Source organism: Rhinopithecus roxellana, chromosome 11, assembly GCF_007565055.1.
Source record: "Rhinopithecus roxellana isolate Shanxi Qingling chromosome 11, ASM756505v1, whole genome shotgun sequence".
Lineage (NCBI taxonomy): Eukaryota > Metazoa > Chordata > Mammalia > Primates > Cercopithecidae > Rhinopithecus > Rhinopithecus roxellana.
Genome location: NC_044559.1, coordinates 132,794,895 through 132,818,349, shown reverse-complemented (window position 1 = coordinate 132,818,349; position 23,455 = coordinate 132,794,895). Strand labels below are relative to the sequence as shown.

General features: G+C 37.8%; 1 protein-coding gene across 2 annotated transcripts in view; it reads left to right on the top strand.

Moving 5' to 3' along the window:
- Positions 1 to 23,455, top strand: part of MCU (mitochondrial calcium uniporter) — a 216,325-nt gene that overhangs the window by 161,454 nt on the left and 31,416 nt on the right. For both annotated transcript variants that reach the window (XR_004060001.1, XM_010373070.2), the window contains one exon: positions 4,736 to 4,805. Coding sequence is in view for 1 of the 2 variants with exons in the window: in XM_010373070.2 (XP_010371372.1) it covers positions 4,736 to 4,805 (70 nt within the window). In the remaining variant the exon portion in view is untranslated. The remainder of the gene's footprint in view (positions 1 to 4,735; positions 4,806 to 23,455) is intronic.

Genomic DNA, 23,455 nt, shown 5'->3' with positions numbered 1-23,455 from the left:
CTAAACAGTAAAGGAAAAAAACTTTTAAAAACTTACTATTTTCTTGTGACATGTTAAAAATACAAAATTTAAACCATGAAATATTTTCAATTTAGGGGAGTTATGGAAGAGTTTAGAATAGCAATGGTTCTTTGATCTTGAACTCTTATAATTGCTTCCTTGGTTTTTTTTGTTTGTTTTGTGTTTGTTGTTGCCATATTTCAAGGAAAAAAGGCAAGAGCAAAATAATTTTTGTTTTTGTTATCTTTATTAGACTCTAAACTTCTGGAGGTTTAAAGGAAATAAAGGACTTATATGTGTGTTTGTAAATACTTAATATGTGGTATTTATAATTGCCAGTGTCGTTATAGAATTAGGTGGGAAGGACTTTGAGAAAGTGAATTATCCCAAAACTACAGAAACTGTTCTATAAGCAAGGATCAGCAAACATTTTCTTAAAGGGCCAGATGGTAAATATTTGATACTTTGTGGGCCATGTGGTCTCTGTTGCAGCTACTCAACTCTTGCAGCTGTATACCAACCACTCAGTTTTGCTGTTGTGATGTGAAAGTAGTGGAGTGGGGTATAGAGAGTAAGTAAATGAATGAGTTTTGTTATGTTCTAATAAAATTTATTTACAAAAACTGGCAGCCAGCCTGCCAACCCATGTTCTATATCATTTAACAAATATTACTCATAACCAGCCATGTAATGATGTGGTTCTCTGCCCCACAAAAACATCTTTTATTATTGTTAAGGATAATTTATGAAATCATAGAGGACAGTATGAAATCATAGAGGACAGAGGATTTCTGTTTTAAAACGGCCCAGTGTATGTATATTGAAATGATATGATGGTTGGGATTTCCTTCTAAGATATACTGAAGGGAAAAAACTGGGTGGATATAGATAAACTGAATTTGATAAAATGTTGATAAATATAGAAGCAGATGATGGGTTCGTGAGATTTCTTCACACTGTGCTTCCTATTGTATGTGTTTGAAGATGTCAGTATTTAAAAGTTACTACATAAACAAATAATGGCCCAGTAAAGGCAGCAGTTTCTCCCTTCTCTTCTCACATCCTGGAATAGGAAGGAGAATAAGACAAAAATACAAGCCCCATCTTCAGCACAACTAGGGAGATCTCTGCAATTCCAAAACACTTATTATATAAAGGAAGGTTGTCAGATCCAGTGAGGGTCAAATAGAGGTGTGTGGGGAAACCCTGAGGAATGACACCTATGGTTGCAGATCCCCAACAAAGCCAGCCAAGCACAGTTCTCCAAAGGAAGCTGCTGACCTCAGACTTCTCCAAAGCAGCATTCAACACTGATAGTTTCCCTTCCAAATCCTCAAGGAAAGATTAATTTAGAAATTAACATGCCAAGCTACAGGAAATTTAGCTTTTATGAGTCCTACTTCTACAGGAAGAAGTGCAGCCAACCAAGAAATGAAAGGAGAAACTACAGCTAAAGTATTGGCAGTGAACATAGAGTCCATTGATCTATAACATTAAGACTAAAACAAATGTGGAAATTAGATTTACAGAGCAGAATATGAATCGTTAAAACCTTGACAGTGCAGTAATGAAAGTCGATGAGGAAATAAATGATGTTGTCATGTTTTATAACAACCTGTCAAAAGATGTCATTTGAAATCAATAAATCTAGTAAAATCTTAAGATTGGAGGGGAGGGGAGTCTATAGTTGATACATAGATACGTTGGTTAGAGCGAAAGGTAAACGCTAAGAGAAATAATCTAATAAACTAAACCGAGTAGTAGAGGGAAAGAAAAAAGAAACAGCTGTATTAATCATTGCTGATAATACAGATAGGATTTTTATATATTACAGTATATTTTATGTAAAACTATAGTTATAACATAAAAAAAACTATAAAATATAGGATTTTTTTTTTTTTTTTGCCTAACATGTATTTGATGAGGACTTGTTATTTGCCAAGCACTGTCAGTGACCAAAACAGATGAAAATTTTTGCTTCATGGGTTGGAGGAGACAAAATAAAAATAATAAGTAATTTGTTAAGAGGTGTTGAATGTATGGGGAGAAATACAGCATAAAAGGATGAGGAGTACCCATTGATTAGATTGCTTTTTTTGAAGTGGGTGAGTAGACCTTAGTCAGACAATGAAATTTGAACAAATATTTGAAGGAACTGAGGGAGCCAGATAGTTATCTAGAGAGACAGTATTCTAAGCAAAGGTGGTTGCTATTGCAAAGGCCCTGAAGCAAAAACGTAGCTGGGCTCAAGAAACAGGGAAGAGTATAAAGGGGTAAAGCACAGTAATATAGGAGGGAGAGTGGTAAGCGACGAAGTCAGAGATAATGGGATATCAGAGAATATTGGACTTTCAGAGGCCATTAAAAGACTTCAGACTTTTACTCTGAAGTAGCTACTAGAACAAAAAAGTAAACCTTTTTTATTATCAGAAGGAATATGTACATAAACAAAGTAAGCCCAAATCATTGAGTAATTTTATTTTAATGTTTTTTAAGAAATGAGGTCTCACTCTGTTGCCCAGGCTGGAGTGCAATGGCACGATCATAGATCACTGCAGCCTCTTCTAACTCCTGGGCTCAAGCAGTCCTCTCACTCAGCCTCCCAAAGTGCTGTGATTACTGGCGCAAGATACCATGCCCAGTCACTAGTAAAGTATTTTTACTTTAGAAAGCATCGCATACAATTTCATAACAGATAAGAGCTTAAATATGTATGCTATATTAATTAAAGTATATAGGCTAATCTCCTATTAAAACATTCCCAGATCAGATTACTAAGAAAATGAAAGCAAAGAAACTCAGAAAGGATAACAAAATTAAAGAACACGCAAAGCTGTAATAGGCATATGCAAACTCAAACATGCAGGGATCATGTTCCTAATATTGGACAAGACTTAGTACAAAAACCATTACACGAGGAAAAAGAGCGTACAAGATCTGCTTGAAAACAACTTTAAAGTGCTTCTCAGAAATACAAACAGAGACTTAAATGCAAAGACTTACAAGATTCTTTGGCAAAAATCAAAATCCTTTTTTAACCCATGAAGTTAATATCTCACAACAAGATATAGCTAGTATTTATTGAGAATGTACTCTATGCCAGGCATGTTCTAAGGACTTTATATGTATTACTCATTTAGTCCTCACAACTACTTTACATGGGTGATGTTAGTATCACTTTTTGCCCATTTTTCAGTGAAGAAACCAAGGCACAAAGAAGTTAATAACTTGCCCAAGAGTTGCAGTTAAAGTTACTGAACTACAAAATGAACTCAGGCAAGATTATTTCAGATTCTGTGCTTTTAACCACTGCATGATACTGTTTTTTTGAAACCAATAGCTGTGCGTGTGTGTGTGCTTCTGGATAAACTGACTCTAAAGTTCATGGAGAAACAAATAAGAATAACTGGGAGATTTCTTAAAGAAAAGTAATAAAGGAAAACTAGCCCTACTAGACACTGAAATATAAGACTAGAATGTTAAAACAATGTGGCTACTAGAGCATGAGCAGAATAGAAGTTCAGAAATAGATCCAAATTCATGTAATTATCTGGAAAATTATAAAGATAACATTTCAAATAAGAAAGGAAAAGATGTATTATTCATTGTATGGGACAGCTATGTTGTCATTAGAGGGAAATTAGATTTCTACTTACTAACTTTGACTAGGAGTAATTCCTAATGAATCAAAGATTTAAAACTAAACTAGCTGTGAGCCAAGTCTCAAGTAATTTTTAAATTATTTATTTAAATTTTTTATAAATGTCAGTCTCACATTTCTGCATGCTCTCAAGTTGAAACGAGATGGAAATTAATGATAGTCATATGAAGTGCATCAGCACAAAGAAAAATCATTTAGGACTCTGTGACAATGCACACCTTAATACAGCTTAGTAGATGCTAAATGACTTTTCTTTGTGCTGATGGAATGGAATATGTCAGGCCTGAAGCAGGTATATTGGATTTTATTCAGTTAATGCCTGCCTTTGCTCTTCCTTTGATACTTTTTGGGGCTAGGAAAGTAAAAGATACAAAGGAATAAAGTATTTGGCAAGTGAAAAATGTATTCAGTATTCATTCTGAAACATGGTTTAGTTATGAGAACCTGAGTTCCAGATCCACATCCACAGTGACATTGCTCTTCAAGGAAGTAGTAGAGGTGGATGTGAGTGGGAGTGATTTTTTCTAACACTCTGAAGCGGTCATGATTAAGGACTCAAGTAGTGAGGTTGCCTCTCCAAGTTTTTTAAAAAGGAGAGTGAACATAAAGACCAGATACCTACTCCATAATAGTAAATTCTTGATACAGCTACTTAATAACTCTTATACCTGGTAAGAGATAGGAAGGAGATGCAGGTCTGAAAGGTAACCAGAGGAAGAAAAAGCCAAAAAGTTTACTTGAGGCCTGATAGTACCTAGAATCAATATTGTTTTTCAAAGTACATAAAACATGATTTGTATAATTCTAATTTTGTTTAATGTAACATGTATACTTGTGTTTGTATATGTAAATGTGTTTGCATAAATCTTGAAAACACCAAAATGTTCACCACTATTATTTTAGGATGATAAGAGTTTGAAAGACTTTTATTTTCTTTTATCTGTATTTTTAAAGTTTTCTACAAAGCATACGTATTACTTAAGTAATCATATTTATATATTTATTATATACACACACATAAGTATGTGTTTGTTGTTCCATTCTGATAGTAGATATATCTTTTATGTTGTCTAGGTACACCAAAGGATCTCTTCCTGGCAGAATTTGGGAGTTGTTTATTGCAGTACTGTTGTGCCCTCTGATGGTGAGTTTCAGCAAATCCACCTTTTATGTCTAATATTATTTCCCTCTTAGCTCAATGTTTCCTATTCTCTATCTGACACAAAAATTTATAAACCATACTCTTTCACTTAAGGTGGGCTTAGGGATTGGAGAGAGAAAGGAGGAGAAGGAAAATAAAATTTGGATGAGGATCTAGTGAGTTTAGAGAAAAAACCAAGAAGAAACACTAAGATCCATTAAGACTTCATAGGTTAAATGATCATATATCTTTTATTTTTTATTTTTGAGATGGAACCTTGGTCTGTTGCCCAGGTGGAGTGCAGTGGCGTGATCTCAGCTCAGTGCAGCCTCCGCTTCCTGGGTTCAAGCAATTCTCCTGCCTCAGCCTCCTGAGCAGCTGGGAACAGGCGAGCACCACCATGCCCAACTAATTTTTATATTTTTTGTAGAGATAGGGTTTCACTGTATTGACCAGACTGGTCTCGAACACCTGGCCTCACGTGATCCATCCACCTCAGCCTCCCAAGGTGCTGGGATTATAGGCGTGAGCCACTGTGCCCGGCCTAATTTATCTGTTAAAACTAGGGACATAGTTAATGTGAAGATCACAGAAGCACCATCTTTTATGTTTTCCAACCATTGGGTCTTCACATTATGGGTAATGATCAAACACTCCAGCCTCTTGTTGTATCAGAGCCTAGACAGAAGGAATTCAAAGTCTGAGACCTCCTACTCTTGCTTGTCTTTTTCCCTACTTAGGTATAGGACTATAATACTCTTCTTTGATGTGGGAAGGGATAAACAGATGCTTGGAGGCCACATGCAATCCTTTGTAAAGGTCTATGATGCTATAAACTGGTGACAGGATCCAAACCTTTATTGTTTTTATGGTAGCGGAGGGAGATGTGTTTACAACTCTTACTGCCATTTCTCTTACCCAGTATTGTGCATTTACAGTTTAGGTTGCTTAGTTTAGGGGTTGACTGTTAGATATGTTTCCTCTGTGTAAAGTTGAGTTTGATAGAGCTCTGATTTCAACCTTAGAAACATTTATTCATAAGCACAACAGCCGCTGAAAAAGCATCCTGCAAATTTACAAGGGTGCCTAAAACTAAAAAAGCCCAGAAAATGAATCATGAAAACACTAGAATCCCCAACGTTTAGTCAGTATAATTTTTGCAGTGTTATCAGAATCACCTCCCAAAGCTGTTACGTGAATTTATAGACAGTGTGCTCATATTTGCCAAATCTTCTAAATTTGGAAGAAAAAGCCATTGTGATTACTCGTTTGTAATATGGAAAGGTTAAAAAGGGGAAAATAGACCAAAATCAAAATAAGGAAAATATTAGCTGGCTCTCTGTTTCCAGTCTCTTAAAGACAAAAAACTAATAAATTAGTACCAATTAATGTATAAATTAAAAAACAGTACTTAGCACTGTGTTGTGGCCAGAAAGGTAGCTGTGTTGCCCCCAGTCAAGAGTCAGTATGTACCCAGATAGCAGTACTTTCTACGTGGCCACGAGCCGGAGGACCATAATGCCACCTGGCTATGCTACCTATTCCTTTCCCTCCTTAAGCTCCTTCAATGCAGTGGGTGGGTATCTCTCTTGCTCCTGACACTGCTTGGTCCATTAAATAGCCAAATGGTGACTGTCCACATCTATGCCAGCACCACTCCCAGGTTCTGACTTACTCCATTACAACTGCAGGGTGCCATCATTAGATAGTTTGAATAAAAATAATTTCTCTTACTGTAAAGAAAAGAAAAGAAAAGGTTTATATTGCTGAATCCACTCAGCTTTTGCTGAACTATTTCATTCAAAAATTTCTAGTCTTTATGATATTGTTTAAAATTATCATATATTCAATATCCACATATATCAATATATATTCATAAAGAATATCAACCAAGTCACATGTTATACTACAGCAGGAAGGTCAAGTGCCATTGGCAGTTATGATATTTAGTGGCAATTAACTTGAACTAATAAATTCATATTGGAATTGATATTAATTTTGCTACTTATTACCATTACTATTATCCTGTTATATATACCTATATATAGGCTGTGTTATATATACCTACGTTCTATCCATATGGAGATATTTCAGTAATTTAACAATGGTACAGTTATACTGGGGTATCTGGTCAAATGTTATCAGAGGACATAAATGCTAATAGGTTGCCAGTATGAGGGTTTGAAGGCAATATTATTTTTACAAAAGCTAAAAGGATACCAACTTAAGAAAAAAAAGAGTGTCTCCCCAAATTCCAACCAACACTATTTATCCTTCTTAAGAAAACTGATTCATATTACTTATCAAGAAATAAAAGCACAAAATTATTTGATTTAATGTAGCTTGATGTCCTTATTGTACATCTTTCTAATTTTGTACTTTTTTTTTTTTTGAGACAGAGTCTCACTCTGTCGCCCAGGCTGGAGTGCAGTGGCGTGATCTTGGCTCACTGCAAGCTCCGCCTCCTGGGTTCACGCCATTCTCCTGCCTCAGCCTCCCAAGTAGCTGGGACTACAGGCGCCTACCACCACACCCGGCTAATTTTTTACATTTTTAGTAGAGACATGGTTTCACCGTGTTAGCCAGGATGGTCTCGATCTCCTGACCTCATGATCCGCCTGCCTCGGCCTCCCAAAGTGCTGGGATTACAGGCGTGAGCCACCGCGCCCGGCCTAATTTTGTACTTCTAAGTTAATTTTACCTTAGGTCAGTATAGCTTGTGAGAAAACTGCTTAATCCACAGCTACTCCAGTAAGTAGAGTTTGGTCACCAGTAACAGAAATTTCTACCATCACTCCCTGCTCTTTGCTGTGACTGCTGGTCATCTTCAGTATTAAATGAGGGCTTCACCCTCAGTTTTTACAAGTGGAAGGTCTAAAATATCATGTCCTGTAATTATGGTATTTATATACTTAGTAAATATACCTATATATACTACTTTTCAGTAGTTGTTAATTATGTTAGTTGACAAATCTGGTTATGATGGTAACAACTGATAATAAAATATGTAGATTATCTTAAATGCTTACCTCTCTAACAAAGCAATCTAACAGGCTCTAGATTTTTTTTCTTTTTGGTATCGTAAATACTTATGAGGCTCTATTGAAAGCTCTAGACCCGTTTTCTAGAAGAATTTATATAAACATAGGAAATTTTGCATACAATGTTATAGTGCTACAGATTCCCCTAGACCAAACCGTGGAGCAAACACATACCCATACTGACCCCCAGGTTCCCTTTTATGAGAGGCATTCTGCTTAAAGGTTAGGAGTACAAGCTTTGAAGTCAAGCAGACCTAGGTTTATATCCCAGTTCTACCACTTAACCTCCTTATAACCCCCGGTAAGTGATAAGTCAAAGCCTGTTTCCTCATCCGTGAAATGTAGATAGTAATAGTTAACACCTCCAACAGAAAAATGTAGAAATAGTACTTATTCTGTAAGGAGTGGTTGTGGTAATGTTAAAGACCTCAAATCTAAAACACATGGTCTTGGACTTATTTTAATTTCTGTGTGTCCCAGATCCTCAACTGTAAAATGACTAATAGTAAAATTTTTATGGTTATATGGTTCATACTTACTTGAAGTCTTTAAAGCCTTCAGGGGTTTCCCTTCATGTTAGTGGAAGTTACAGTGATGTGGATAGTTCTGCTGTAGACAGTTTGTATAATTTATCATCCAACTCAGAACACTTTTGAGAATGAAAGGAGATGCCTGATACTTTTTTTTTTTTTTTTTTTTGAGACCGAGTCTCACTCTGTCATCAGGCTGGAGTGCAGTGGTGCAATCTCAGCTCACTGTAACCTCCGCCTCCCGGGTTCAAGTGATTCTCCTGCCTCAGCCTCCCGAGTAGCTGGGACTACAGGCGCCCACTACCACGCCTTGCTAATTTTTTTTTTTTTTTTTTTTTTTTTTTGTATTTTTAGTGGAGATGGGGTTTCACTGTGTTGGCCAGGATGGTCTCGATCTGTTGACCTTGTGATCCACCCGCCTCAGCCTACCAAAGTGTTGGGATTACAGGCGTGAGCCACCACGCCTGGCTGCCTGATACTTTTTAATAGTGTATTCCAGGACCTATCTTCACTCTAGCTATTGGGAAAGTGTGAAAAGTGAGCTAGACAAAGAGCAAGAAAAATAGCCTTATCTAGCTGCTTTTTTTTTTAATCCAGAAATGTAACCCTACTCAAATTGCCTTATATTAAGAATTGCTAGGGCCTGGCATGGTGGTTCACGCCCGTAATCCCAGCACTTTGGGAGGCCAAGGTGGGAGGATCTCTTGAGTTCAGGAGTTCAAGACCAGCCTGGGCAACATAGACCTCATCTCTATCAAAAAATACAAAAATTAGCTGGGCGTGGTGGCATGTGCCTGTGGTCCCAGCTACTTGGGAGGCTGGGGTGGGAGGATTGCTTGAGCCCAGGAGGTCAAGGCTGCAACGAGGTGGGAAATCAAGTCGACAGTGAGCTAGGATCCGCTACCGCACCACTCCCTCCTGAACGACAGTCAGACCTTGTCTCACAAAAAAAAAAAAAAGTGAGAATCGCTAGAGAGTTGTTATGTTTATCTTGTACTTAACAAAAGATATAAAATTTACCTACAAAAATTGTTTGTGGGCAAATAATTTTAATAATGAAAGTGTCTGAAAATTCCTGTTTAATAATAAACAATCATCTGTTTAGTCAACCCAAGTAACAGATAATATATAAATTCTAAACCTAAGGTCTGTGAGTGGTTTTGGGAACCAGATATATGCTCCAGCTTTTTTTTGTTTTTGTTTTCTGTCCTGTTGCTTTTTAAAGATTAGAACTGGGGAACTTTAAAAAAAAATTTTTGCTACACTATCAACTGACAAACAAGCAAGCGGTTTGAAAATGGATTGTTGTGGCTGGGCATGGTGGCTCATGCCTGTAATCCCAGCACTTCGAGAGACTGAGGTGGGTAGATCACCTGAGGTCAGGAGTTCGAGACCAGCCTGGCCAACATGGCCAAACCCCCTCTCTCCTAAAAATACAAAGATCATTCGGGCATGGTGGTGCATGCTTGTAATCCCAGCTGCTGGGGAGGCTGAGACACAAGAATCGTTTGAACCCGGGAGGGTGAGGTTGTAGTGAGTCCAGGATGGTCTTGATCTCCTGACCTCGTGATCCGCCCGTCTCGGCCTCCCAAAGTGCTGGGATTACAGGCTTGAGCCACCATGCCCGGCCTGACTATTTATCTTCTTATTATTGAGTTGTAAGAGTTCTTTATATAGTCTAGAGTTTTTCTTGTTAGTTTTTAAAATAGTTTTGAGAGAAAGGGGACAAATGTTATTAATGACTTTTTGTCAAGTCTTGTTAGTAACTGTTGTACACAGTTGGAAATTCTGTGTCATTATTGTATTGAGGGCACATACATACCCCACCACTATATATCTTTCATTCCAGCTTTAAAAAGACTTGACAACAAAAAAGAAATGAAGCATTGAAGCTACTTAATCACCAAAAATTATAGGGCACACAGAGCCCAAGTATTTTAATGTGGCAGAGTTCTCAGCAACTTAAATACAAAGTTGTGAAAACAGAAGCACCTTATTATTTTTATTTTAAAAATATATCCAACAGTTCAGATTTTTTTTTTGTAAGTAGTAATTACAGTTTGAAACTTTACCAAAATGTGGATGCACTTGTTTCATCACAGAACTCTTTCCTTGAAGGATTCTTCAAGATTGACTTTTATATTACCAAGAAAAGAAGCCACATGAAATTGGAAAGACCTTTAAGCTTTATGTGCTGACAGTGAACTACTTCGCTTGGAGCAGAAGCAAATTTATGTCAGATTTCAGGTGATGCCATCCACTTCAGGATTGTCATCATTTTTTCCAATATTTTGAAGTGAATTTTGAGGGAATTGGAAACTAACTCATTTTCCTCCAGAATGCAGCTTGGTGAAAAAACTGATACTGCTCAAAGCAGTTAGTTCCTAGTTTTTGTCTGTTAACATGCATGTTGACACAATTAAAGAAAAATTCCTAATATCCAGGTCTTTTGTGGAAATTACAAAGGCTGTTAATATTAATAGCTACCAGCGTCTCTGACAGACTATTAAATTTCTTTGCCAAAATAACTACCAGAAAAAAATTTTTTTTTTTTTTATGAGATGGAGTTTTGCTCTTGTCGCCAGGCTGGAGTGCAGTGGCACTCAGCTCACTGCACCCTCCTCCTCCTGGGTTCAAGTGATTCTCCTGCCTCAGCCTCCTGAGTAGCTGGGATTACAGTCGCCTGCCACCATGCCCAGCTAATTTTTGTATTTTTATTAGAGACAGGGTTTTACAATGTTGGCCAGGCTGTTCTCAAGCTCCTGACCTCAGGTGATCCACCCGCCTCGGCCTCCCAAAGTTCTGGGATTACAGGCATGAGCCACTGCGCCTGGCCCAAAAAAAAATTTTGACTCTAATGAAGATCTTAGTATTCTGCACAGATGGCGCATCTTCCAAACTTAGCAATGTGCATACTTATACTGCCTCAGAGGAGAAAGCAGCTCCACCCATTGTAATAATGCATTGCTTTTCTTTCTTTCACTGGCACATACCGGCTTTGAAGGCTCTTCCAACAGGCCTAAAAATTTTGCCTGCTACCGCAGAAGTAATCAATTTCATAAGAACAAGTTTTTATCAAAAAAAGTTTAAAAATTTAAAATTCTTCTTTGCTTGATTAAATTTTTGGCAGGAGTTTTGCTTTTTGAGAGAAAAGAAAGATTAGTACAGGAGGAGTTTATTCGTGGCTTGATTTACTTGGGGATATTTGGGGCTTTATGAATGAGTAATCTAATTCAAGACCTTATAGTTGTTGTTATGGATTTGGCAGAAAAATCATAAACTCTTAGCCAAACTATTGCTCTGAGTAAGGTAAAGCCAGGAGTTTGAGACCAGCCTAGGCAACATGGTGAAACCGTCTCTACTAAAAATACAAAAAATTAGCTGGGCATGGTGGCGCACACCTGCAGTCCTGTAGTCCTGTAGAAATGGACAACCGTGTGAATTTTCTACTCCTTGAAGTATCTCTGTAGGCTAGTCATGAATGAAAAGTTTTGTCAGTTTCTCCGTAGGCATATAGGAAAACCGCAGAGATCTTAAAGATTACCTCCACACAGAAAACCTCACAATTGAAACTTGGATTTATAATCTTTTCACTTTTCATATTGTATTGAGTAGTGATATGAAATCAATTCTCAGACAATTCTTAGTTTCCTTGCACAAACCTAACCTAGCATCATTTCGCAAAGTGAGCTGTGATTCTGTTTGTTACCATATACCTTTCTCGGAATTTTCGGTACCACTTTTCATCAAAATAGAAAGTGCACAACCTTTTGGATATCAAAGATAATGTTCAGTTTACCATGTTCCAAAACTAGGGCAGTATGTGACTTCTTTAGTCAAGCCAAACAATAGCAGCCTATAATTTACATGTTCTTTCCTCTTGAATTAACTTTTATTTTCCGTTTAATTTGTATATTTTATTTCTTTTTAAAAACCAGGAAATGGCCATTAATTTTGGTTCAAAAATGAGAGAAATAATCCTTCAGGTTTTGTAAACATTGATTTTTAAAATAGGGCAATACAAAGAAAATCGTATTTTCTTCGTATTACATATAAAATAAAGTAGTTATATAAAATAAAATTTTATAAATTATAAATAAATATAATTATAAAATAATTGTAAATAAATACAATAATTTATTTTATAAATTATATCTAAAATTTTTATGTACAAACTGTTTGGATTTTTTCAGGAAATAGGGTTGAGGAAGAAGTTCATCCATAGCTTTATCAAATTCTCAAAGAGGTTAATTAACCAAAAATACTAAAAAACAGACTATTTTTTTAGAGCAGCTTTAGGTTCACATCCCAAATGTGAGAAGGGTACAGAAATATCCTATATATTCCCTGCCCCCAAATCCTTGCATAGCCTCCCCCGTGATGAATATCTCCCCATGAGAGGAGTACATTTGTTGTAATTGATGAGCCTGCATTGACTCATCATTACAACCCCAAGTCCATTAATTTTCGTTAGGGTTCACACTTGGTGTTTTACATCCTATGGGTTTTGGGCAAATGTGTATATGACGTGTATCCACCATTATAGTATCACACAGAGGAGTTTCACCGCCCTAAAAATCCTCTGTGCTCTACCTATTCATATCTCCCTTTTCCCTAACTCCTGGTAGGCAGGTACCAATCTTTTACTGTCTCCATAGTTTTGCCTTTTCCAGAATGTCTTACATTTGGAATCATACAGTATGTAGCCTTTTCTGATTGACATCTTTTACTTGGTAAGATACATTTAAGTTTTCTCTATGTCTTTTCATGGCTTGATAGCTCATTTCTTTTTAGCACTGAATAATAGTCTGTTATCTGTACCACAATTTGTCCACTTGCCTACTGAAGGACATCTTGGTTGCTTCCAAGTTTTGGCAATTATGAATAAAGCTACTATAAACATCTGTGTGCAAGTTTTTATATGGGCATTTTTCAGCTCTTTTGGTTAAATACAGAGAATCGTGGTTGGTAGCAGTATGTTTATTTTTGTAAGAAAACACCAAACTGTCTACCAAAGTGGTTGTACTATTTTGTATTCCCAACAGTAATGAATGAGAGTTCCTGTTGCTTCACATCCTTGCCAACATTTGATGTTTAACTTACTCTTTCGCCTTGTTAAACTCAGTGGAAGCAGTCATTTTTCTTCTCTTGACATTTAAAGAAAATTTTAATTATTTTACATAGTAGATTTTTCTGAAATTATTGTGAAGCAAACACATTCTGTTTATACATATTGATTATAGATATTCTGTCAGATGCAGCAGCTCATGCCTGTAATCCTAGCACTTTGGGAGGCCAGAGCAGGTTGATCACCTCAGCTTAGGAGATTGAGACCAGCCTAGGCAACTTGGTAAAACCATCTCTACCAAAAATACAAAAAATTAGGCTGGGTGTAGTGGCTCATGCCTGTAATCTCAGTACTTTACGGGGCCAAGGTGGGCGGATCACCTTAGGTCAGGAGTTAGAGACCAACCTGGCCAACATGGCAAAACCCCGTCTCTACTAAAAATATAAAAATTAGCTGATCATGGTGGTGGGCACCTGTAATCCCAGTTACTTGGGTGGCTGAGGCAGAAGAATCGCTTGAACCCGGGAGGCAGAGGTTGCGGTGAGCCAAGAGTGCGCCACTGTTGCCTGGGCAACAGAGCAAGACTCCATCTCAAAGAAAATGTAAAAAAATAGAAATACAAAAAATTAGCTGGGCATGGAGGCATACATCTGTAGTTCTAGCTACTCAGGAGACTGAGGCAGGAGGATCTCTTAAACCTGGATGGTTAAGGCTGCAGTGAGCCCTGATCATGCCACTGCACTCTAGCCTAGGTGACAAGAGTGTGACTTTGTCTCAGAATAGATATTCTGAGGATGTTTTTGCGATAATGTATAAGGAAGCTCCTTATTGTCACCAAAGTAGATAGATATTTAGTTTATTCTGTTAAAATGACAGTCTTATATTTTGTCTAACATATAATTTAACAAAGCATATAGACTTTTGGAATTATCCTTAGGAATATAGAAGTGATTGTTAAATTACTTGAGGGCATCTAGGCATAAAACTAGTAAAAATAAAATGTAAGACATTTATTGAGAATAATAAACTTTATTGAAGGACATAAGATAGGAATAAATGCAGTGTAATACCATCTTAATAGATATGAAGACAACAATTGTAAATTGTCTATTTTCCTTAAATGAATTTATAAATTCAATGCAATGCTAATCAAAACCCCAGTGGGAACTGATCAACTTACTTAAAAATTCACATGAAAGAGTAAAGCTATATAAAAAACTAAGATAAATTTGGAATAGGAAAACACGGGGACATGTGGTACCTAAGCACATACTAAGACATATTTCTAAAACTGTAATTATCAAAACAATGAAGTATTGGTACAGGAAAGATTGTTGGATCAGATTAGAGAAAGCTTACATATATAGAAATCTGACATGTGATTGATTAGCATTGTGAAGCCAAGGAGAAAGGGCAGACTATTTAATAAATGGTGCTATTACAATCAACTTCTCAACATCACAAAAATAAATAAGTTCCAGATGAATTAAGGAGTAAAATGTGAAACACAAGGCTCTAAAAGGAAATAAAAATTTACATCAGAAACTAAAAACATTGACTAGTGCTACTTTCTCTTAGCCTTATTTTTATTTATAATGGGGGAAATAATCTGGTTTTTCAATATACAAATTATGGTATACAGTCATGCATGTACTGAATAACAACGTTTCAGTCAACAATGGGCCACCTATATGATGTTGGTCCCAAAAGAGTATAATACTGTATTTTTACTGCACCTTTTCTATGTTCAGAAATGTTTAGATATACAAATAGCACTGTGTTACAGTTGCTGACAGTATTCAGCACAGTAACATGCTATACAGGTTTGTAGCCTAAGAGCAATACCTAGATACCTACTAGATGTGTGGTAGACTATACCATCTAGGTTTTGTAAATGTTACCTATGATGTTCACACAGTGACAGAATCACCTAATGATGCATTTCTCAGAATGTATCCCTGTCGTTAAGCAATGTATTCATAGAATGAAATTCTATATAGGAGTTTTTTTTCTTTTTTTTTTAATTTACCACTTCCTTATATATAGGAGTTTAAGTGAATGTTTCCAGAAATATGATTCAATTTAGACAAACCTCAAAGCAATGATTATCATAAAAGACAAGTTTTAGAGGGTTGTAAACCGTGATCCTTTATATATAGGAGTCTCCCCTCCACCTTTTTCCATGGCTTCACTTTCCATAGTTTCAATTACCCATGGGCAACTGCAGTCTGAAAATATTAAATGGAAAATTCCAGAAATAAACAGTAAGTTTTTGTTTTGTTTTGTTTTGTTTTGTTTGAGACAGAGTCTTGCTCTGTCACAGGCTGGAGTGCAGTGGTGCAATATCATCTCACTGCAACCTCTGCCTCCCAGGTTCAAGCAATTATCCTGCCTCAGGCTCCCGCGTAGCTGGGATTACAGGTGCCTGCCACCACACCCAGCTAATATTTGTATTTTCAGTAGAGTCAGGGTTTTACCATGTTGGCCAGGTTGGTCTCAAACTCCTGACCTCAAGTGATCTGCCTGCATCAGCCTCCCAAAGTGCTGGGATTACAAGTGTGAGCCACTGCGCCCAGCCCAATTAATAAGTTTTAAATTGAATGCTGTTCTGAGTAGTGTGATGAAATTTTGTGCTATCCTGCTCGATCCCACCTGGGATGTGAATCATCCCTTTGCTCAGCATATCCATGCTTTATATGCTACTCGCCCATTAGTCACTTAGTAGCTGTTTCAGTTATCGGATTGACTGTTGTTGTACTGCAGCACTTGTGGTCGAGTAACCCTTATTTTACTTAATACTAACCCCCCATGTACAAGAGTAGCGATGCTGGCATATTGTTTTAATTGTTCTAATTTTTTCTTAGTTCTTTTTGTTAATCTCTTATTGTGCCTAATTTATAAATTAAACTTAAAAAAATTTTTTTCTTCTTTTTTGAAAATAAAAATGTTTGACTGGACTGGGAAGGCTCCTCCCACCCCTCAAAGCCAGAGCTAACAAAATTGTTCCCTTTAGGGTCCAGATGGAGGGAACCAGGATAGGGACTGGGAAGAAACCAGGAAGCAATGAAGGGAAGGAGTGGAAAGGAATAATCCAAATGGAGAGGAATAAAGCCTCCAAAAATCTTCTACCTAAAAGTAGGAGATCTTAGATCCAGGGGAACTTCCTCCCATTGTGGCCCGGGAGACAGCTGAACTTTAGATGTCAGTGTATCCATTTCCATTTTTATTGAGACGAAGTCTTGCCCTGTCGCCCAGGCTGGAGCGCAGTGGTGCAAACTTGGTTCACTGCAACCTCCGCCTCCCGGGTTCAAGCGATTCTCCTGCCTCGGCCTCCCAAGTAACTGGGACTTCAGGCACATGCCACCATGCTGGCCTAATTTTTTGCACTTTTTCACTAGAGACGGAGTTTCGCCATGTTGGCCAGGGTGACCTAGAACTCCTGACCTCAAGTGATTCGCCCGACTTGGCCTCCCAAAGTGCTGGGATTACAGGCATGAGCCACCGTGCCTGGACTGTGTATTGATTTCTGATCATGTTGACAAGTTTACTTTTGGTCAAGAATGTACCACTTCTCCATATGGGCTTCTCCATAGGGCTGCAGGATTGTCCTCATGATATGATGACTGGGTTCCCCTAGAGCAAGTGTACAAGAGACCAAAGCAGAAGCTGTAAAGTCTATTACAACATAGTCTTGGAACTTACAGTCATCACTTCAGCTGTATCATATTGGTTCTGCAGACCAGCCCTGATTTGATGTGGATGACACTACTCAGGGCATGAATATAGACAATCCCTGACTTCTGATGGTTCAACTTACGGTTTTTTGACTTTATGATGGATTTGTTGGAGTATTAAATGCATTTTTTGACTTACAGTGGGTTTATGCAGAGGTAATATCATAAGTCAAGAGGCATCTATACTATCTTAGTCCATTTCTTTGCTGCTATATCAATTGCAAACTGAGTAATTTATGAAGAAAAGATTGATTTGGCTTATAGTTCTGGGAAGTCCGAAGATCGAGGAGTCCATCTAGCGAGGGTCTTCTTGCTGCGTTTTAACATCGCAGAAGGCATCACATTGTGGGGAAGTGTGCACAGGAGACAGAGAGGGGAAACTGAGTTGAACTCACCTTTTTTGTTTTATCAGGAACCCACTCCCCCAGTAACTAACCCACTCCTATGATAATGGCAAAAATCCAGTTACAGGGGCAGAACCTTCATGACCTAATCATCTCTTAAAGGTCCTGCCTCTCAACACTGTTACAATGGCAATTAAATTTCAAGGTGAGTTTTGGAGGAGACATTCAAACCATAGCAAATACTTACAGGCAAGGATTATAGAGAGCCTTCTTGAAGGCTGGCTATCACAGTACTAAATATTGTGTATTGAGATATATATTTGCGCGCGTGTGTGTGTGTGTGTGTATATAAATGGATGGAAATGGTAAACACCAACTACCAACTTCAGGATAGTGACTTCATTTGGAAAAAGATCACCCTGCTTCAATGTGGAAAACTGAACTGGAGCAAGGCTGGAATGAAGGACTCCAATTACAGTGCAGCTGATAGAATAAAAAGACAGTGGTGGCCTGGACTAAAATGGTGGTAGTATAGAGAGTATCAGAGGGCTTAGAGATGTTTAAAAAATAGAATGAAAGGGCCGGGTGTGGTGGCTCACACCTGTAATCCCAGCACTTTGGGAGGCTGAGGCAGGTGGATCACGAGATCAGGTGTTTGAGACCAGCCTGGCCAACATAGTGAAACGACGTCTCTACTAAAAATACAAAAAATTAGCCAGGCGTGGTGGCAGGCACCTGTAATCCCAGCTACTCGGGAGGCTGAGGCAGGAGAATCGCTTGAGCCTGGGAGGTGGAGGTTGCCGTGAGCCAAGATTGCGCCACTGCACTCCAGCCTGATTGATGGTGCAAGACTCCGTCTCCAAAAAAAAAAAAGAAAAGAAATGAAAGGACATGATGACTAATTAGATCTGAGGAATGTCAGATTCAGATTCTGGCTCTATGATTAGTCAAGGATAGCAGGTAATTTTCTGGCTTGGTCAAAAATAAAATAATGGTGGTGTTATTTATTGGTTGAGATTATGGGTGGTTAGGGAAGATGGATTCACTTTTAGGACTCTTGAGTTTGAGTTATGGCTGTGGGAGACCCAATTTCTAGCAGACAATTGAATATAGGCTTGGGATATCATCAACATTTACATGAGACTTTGGGAAGACACGAGATTCCCCAGAGAGTGTGTGAACTGAGAAGCACAGAGGCCGAGGACAAAGCACTTAGAAACTTTTAAGGGATGAATAGAGGAAGAATAACTTATGAGGGGAAATTAGAAGGTCTAGACAGAAAGAAAAGCTAGAAGCCTCATAGAAGCCAATGGGGAAACTTTTACAAAGTGAGGGAGTCGTTAACATCATTAGATGCTGCTACCTAATGTTATGTGTGACCTAGAAGAGGATTTCTTAGTCAAATGAACTATTGCTATTGAATTGAACTATGTGATCTTAGGAATATTATCTTTTTCTTTTTTTTTTTTTTTTAAGACAGAATTTCGCTCTTGTTGCCCAGGCTGGAGTACAGTGGCACAATCTCAGCTCACTGTAACCTCCCCCTCCCGGGTTCAAGTGATTCTCCTGCCTCAGGTGCCTGAGTAGCTAGGATTACAGGTGTCTGCCACTACACCCAGCTAATTTTTTGTATTTTTGGTAGAGATGGAGTTTCACCGTGTTGGCCAGACAGGTCTCGAACTCCTGACCTCAGGTGATCCACCCGCCTTGGCCTCCCACAGTGCTAGGATTACAGGCATGAGCCACTGTGCCTGGCCCAGGAATATTATCTAACATTACTAGACTCTATTATTCTTAGCTGCAAAAGAAAGATGTTAGTTTGTATGATCTCTCTGGCCTTCTAACACTGAAATTCTGTGATTATATCTCACATTTATGATGCAGAATATTACAGAAAATGGGGAGGAAATTGACAACGTTGAGATCATAAGCCCCTGAAATCATCCATCATATATAGTTCTACTCCAAGTAGCTTTGCAGAAAAAGCCCAACATGGGCTTCCTTACTGTACCAGTTCCCTTTCATAATAAGCCCTCAAAATATATACAGGTGATATATTTTAGTGGAGATTTTACTCATTATTTTGAACACCAGCCAAACTTCATACTATATATTTTTACAAGCATTTTAAAAATATTTTACAAAATAATAAGCATTTGTATTTTATGACTGTTTTTCAACTCCTGATGCCTCAAAGGCATTTTTTAAAAATGTGTTCCTACTTCAAATGCAATTGTTTGTAGTTCCTGCACTACTCTTCTTAGTCGGCACAATTCCACAGCTTTCTGTTTTTATGCCTAAATCTGTTATCATGTTCTAACTCTAAGTATTCATGTTGAACGCTCCATAATTTCTAGGCTTTTTTTGAAGCACACTGCTCTGGAACATACTTATGTTATTTCTTATTTTATTTACATGGAAATCAAAACAAAAGAAAAAAAATCCAACCAAACAGCCACTTGATGCAATGTATACTTTAAAAGAATATTTTGTCTCTAGATAATAGTAACTGACAACTGTCATTAGCTTGTGAATACCCATTGTGACTTAGCTACAATCAGCTGTTTATTGTTTATATTGTGAAACTTGAGGAACCTTGGCAATTGTTATTCCTGAGTTGCAAACTAAGAAATCTAATGTTGACATTACAATCCACAGTGTAGGAAAGAAGAGCAGGCCTTGGGATTTCAAAAGCAGTATAGTAAAGGCTTGTCAGCTCTGAAATGCTCTATTCCTTGTAGAGTTTCTCAAAAGCTTTCTTATTTCATTCCCTTGAAAAAAGCATCATGCTCTTTAAAGGAAGAAGTTAAACTGGGTATGAAAGACCTTCATATTCTCCGTTCACTTTGACTCAGTTATTTTAAAACAGTAACCCCTAAGCATTTACCTGTGAAACTGATGTTTTAGTGTATTTGTAACTGCCCAACAGCTTCTCTGTGCCCACTACCTAGATAGAGCCAATTTGTCAAGACATGAGAATTGCAATAGAGAAAGAGTTTAATGCACACAGAGCTGGCTGAATAGGAGACTGGAGTTTTATTACTCAAATTAGTCTCCCCAAATTGGAGGCCAGGGTTTTTCAAGGATAGTTTGGTGGGCAGGGGGCTAAGGGAATGAGTGCTGCTGATTGGTTATGGATGCAGTCACAGGGGTGTGGAAAATGATCCTCATGTGCTGAGTCCTTTTCTGGGTGGGGGCCACAGGAGCCTGAAAGGGCATCTCAAAAGGCCAGTCTTAGGTTCTACAACAGTGATGTTATCTGCAAGAGTGGGTGTGGAGAAGTTGCACATCTGTGACCTTTGGAATAATGGCTGGTAATCCCTTACACTTACATCTTAGCAGAATTCAGCCTCCTCCCATCTTCCTAACCTGGTGCTCTTTCGTTAGTTTTGTGAAGGCAGTTTATTTTGGGGAAGGCCTATTATTTAAACTAAAAACTAACTTTCTCCTAAAGCTAGCTAGGCCCAAGCCCAGGAATGACCAAAGGCAGTTTGGAGGTTAAAGGAAATATGGGGTTGGTTAGATTAGGTCTCTTTCACTGTCATAATTTTCTCACTTTTATAATTTTTGTAAAGATACTTTCAAGATCTTCCAGATATATTTCAGACTCACAGATTCTATCTCTTTTTTAAATTCAACTCTCTCTATTTCTTGATCTGTGGTTACTCTTTTTCACATATATAGAAAGGGGATAATTGGATAATTTAATCACTAATCTTAATGACTTCATCATCATTACTGCCTATAGAAAAGATAGAAATATTCTCATGTTAGTGGTTCTGACTTCAGGAAACAGTAGATTAATTGCTAAGGATTCTTTTAGAACAAGAAGGAATATGACACATTTTTAAAATATCTTTAGGTATTGCAAACTTTAGATAGTACATGCTATATATTCAATTCAAATTACTATTTTGACCTCTTCTTCCTTAGGAAACAGACTATTCCTTTGGACAGAAAAAGGCAATAGGGATTTCTGATTTTGCCTTTAGTTTTTATGTAAAAATTCAAATCATACATCCATGAAGTATTAACTGCTGTGAGAATTACTATCCTGCTATAAACAACTAGAACACCAGACAAAATATCTGAAACAACTGTTTTCAGACACTGGACGATAGGCACACAGGACTGTGATGCCTGAGATAAGAGGAACAAATGAGTTAAACCCTGCATTGGTTCAGTTTACAGCCTGAGGCAGCCTCTAAACTGCATCACAGAGAAGGGAAACAGAGCTTGGCCATCTAGTTAAGATGAAGAAACAGAGATCAGAATTTGTAAATCCCAAGGCAGCTAGAATTTATGAGACAGAGATTTGCAGAGGAAGGAGCTATGAAGAAAAAGAGAAGTCTTAGAAATCTGCAAAGGCATCCTGTGAGACTTTGGCTGAATTCTAAACCACAAGACCACGCTAGAACTTCCTAGAAAATAGCTATTGCCAGTAACATAAAATGAATAATTTTGCTTCCCTCTAGCCACAGTAGAGAGATACACTTGAACACTTGAACATTTGGTAGACATTCTCATAAGAACCATATCTTAGAAGTAGGGACAAATTGGTCCTAGAATAAAGGATTCTCTAGATCTCTCCTAAAAGAAGTTTTTGAAGTCTTGAAAGTGCCAAACTAACATGCAAGTAATTTAACTATACAAGATCCAGCACTCAACAATGTAAAATTAAAAATGTCTAACCACCAATCAAAAATTACTAGGCATATGAAGAAGCAAAAAATAAACCTTCCAAAAATTCAGTCAATGAACAGACCTGGAAATGTCAGAGATAATGGAGTAAACAGCCAAGAATGTTAAAATAGCTATTATAAATATGATCCTTATGCTCATAGAGAAAAGGAAAAGCATAAGTATAATGTGAAAAGAAATGGAAGATATAAAAAGAAATAGAACTTCTAGAGGTGAAAAATATGCCTGAAATGAAAACACCATATAGATGGAATTACCAGAAAATTAGACACCGCAGAAGAAAAAAATCCATGATGTTGAAGTATATTGCGATTAAAACTATCCAAAATGAAACTGAGAGGGGGGGGAAAAAAAGCCCCTGAAATGTATGAAGAAAACCTCAGTGACCTGTGAGACAGTATCACATGGCCTAACATAAGTGTAATTGGAATCCCAGAAGGATAGGAGACAGAAAAAAATAATAGTTGAATAAAGGTCAAAAGTTTTCCAAATTTGAGGAAAGCCAGTTCTAAAAAATCTAACAACTCCCAACCATTCACAGAGAAAAGCAAAGCACATCACAGTCAAATTGTTGAAAACCAATGATAAAAGGAAAATGTTAAAAAGCAGGCAGAGAGCTGGGCATGGTGGCTTATACCTGTGAGCCCAGCATTTTGGGAAGCCGAGGCAGGAGGATCCCTTGAGGCCAGCCTGGGCAACATAGTGAGACCCTTTCTCTACAAAAATAAAAATTAAAAATTAAAATTAAAAAAATTAGCTGGCCCAGCACTTTGGGAGGCTGAGGCGGGTGGATCCCCTGAGGTCAGAAGTTCGAGACCAGCCTGGCCAACACAGTGAAACCCTGTCTTTACTAAAAATACAAAAATTTGCTGGGTGTGGTGGTGTGTGCCTGTCATCCCAACTATTGGGGAGGCTGAGGCAGGAGAATCGCTTGAACCTGGGAGGTGAAAGTACAGTGAGCCAAGATCACACCACTGCACTCCAGCCTGGGTGACAGAGTGAGACTCTGTCTCAAAAAGAAAATAAAAATAAAAATTAGCTGGGCATGGTGGCACATGCCTGTAGTCCCAGCTACTTTGGAGGCTGAGGCAAGAGTATCCAGTGAGCCCAGTAGTTGAGACTGAGTGAGCCATGATGGTACCACTGAACTCCAGCCTGGGCAACAGAATGAGACCGTGTCTTTATTAAAAAGTAAAAGTTTTAAAAAGGCAGACAGAGGAAAAAAGACATAGAGG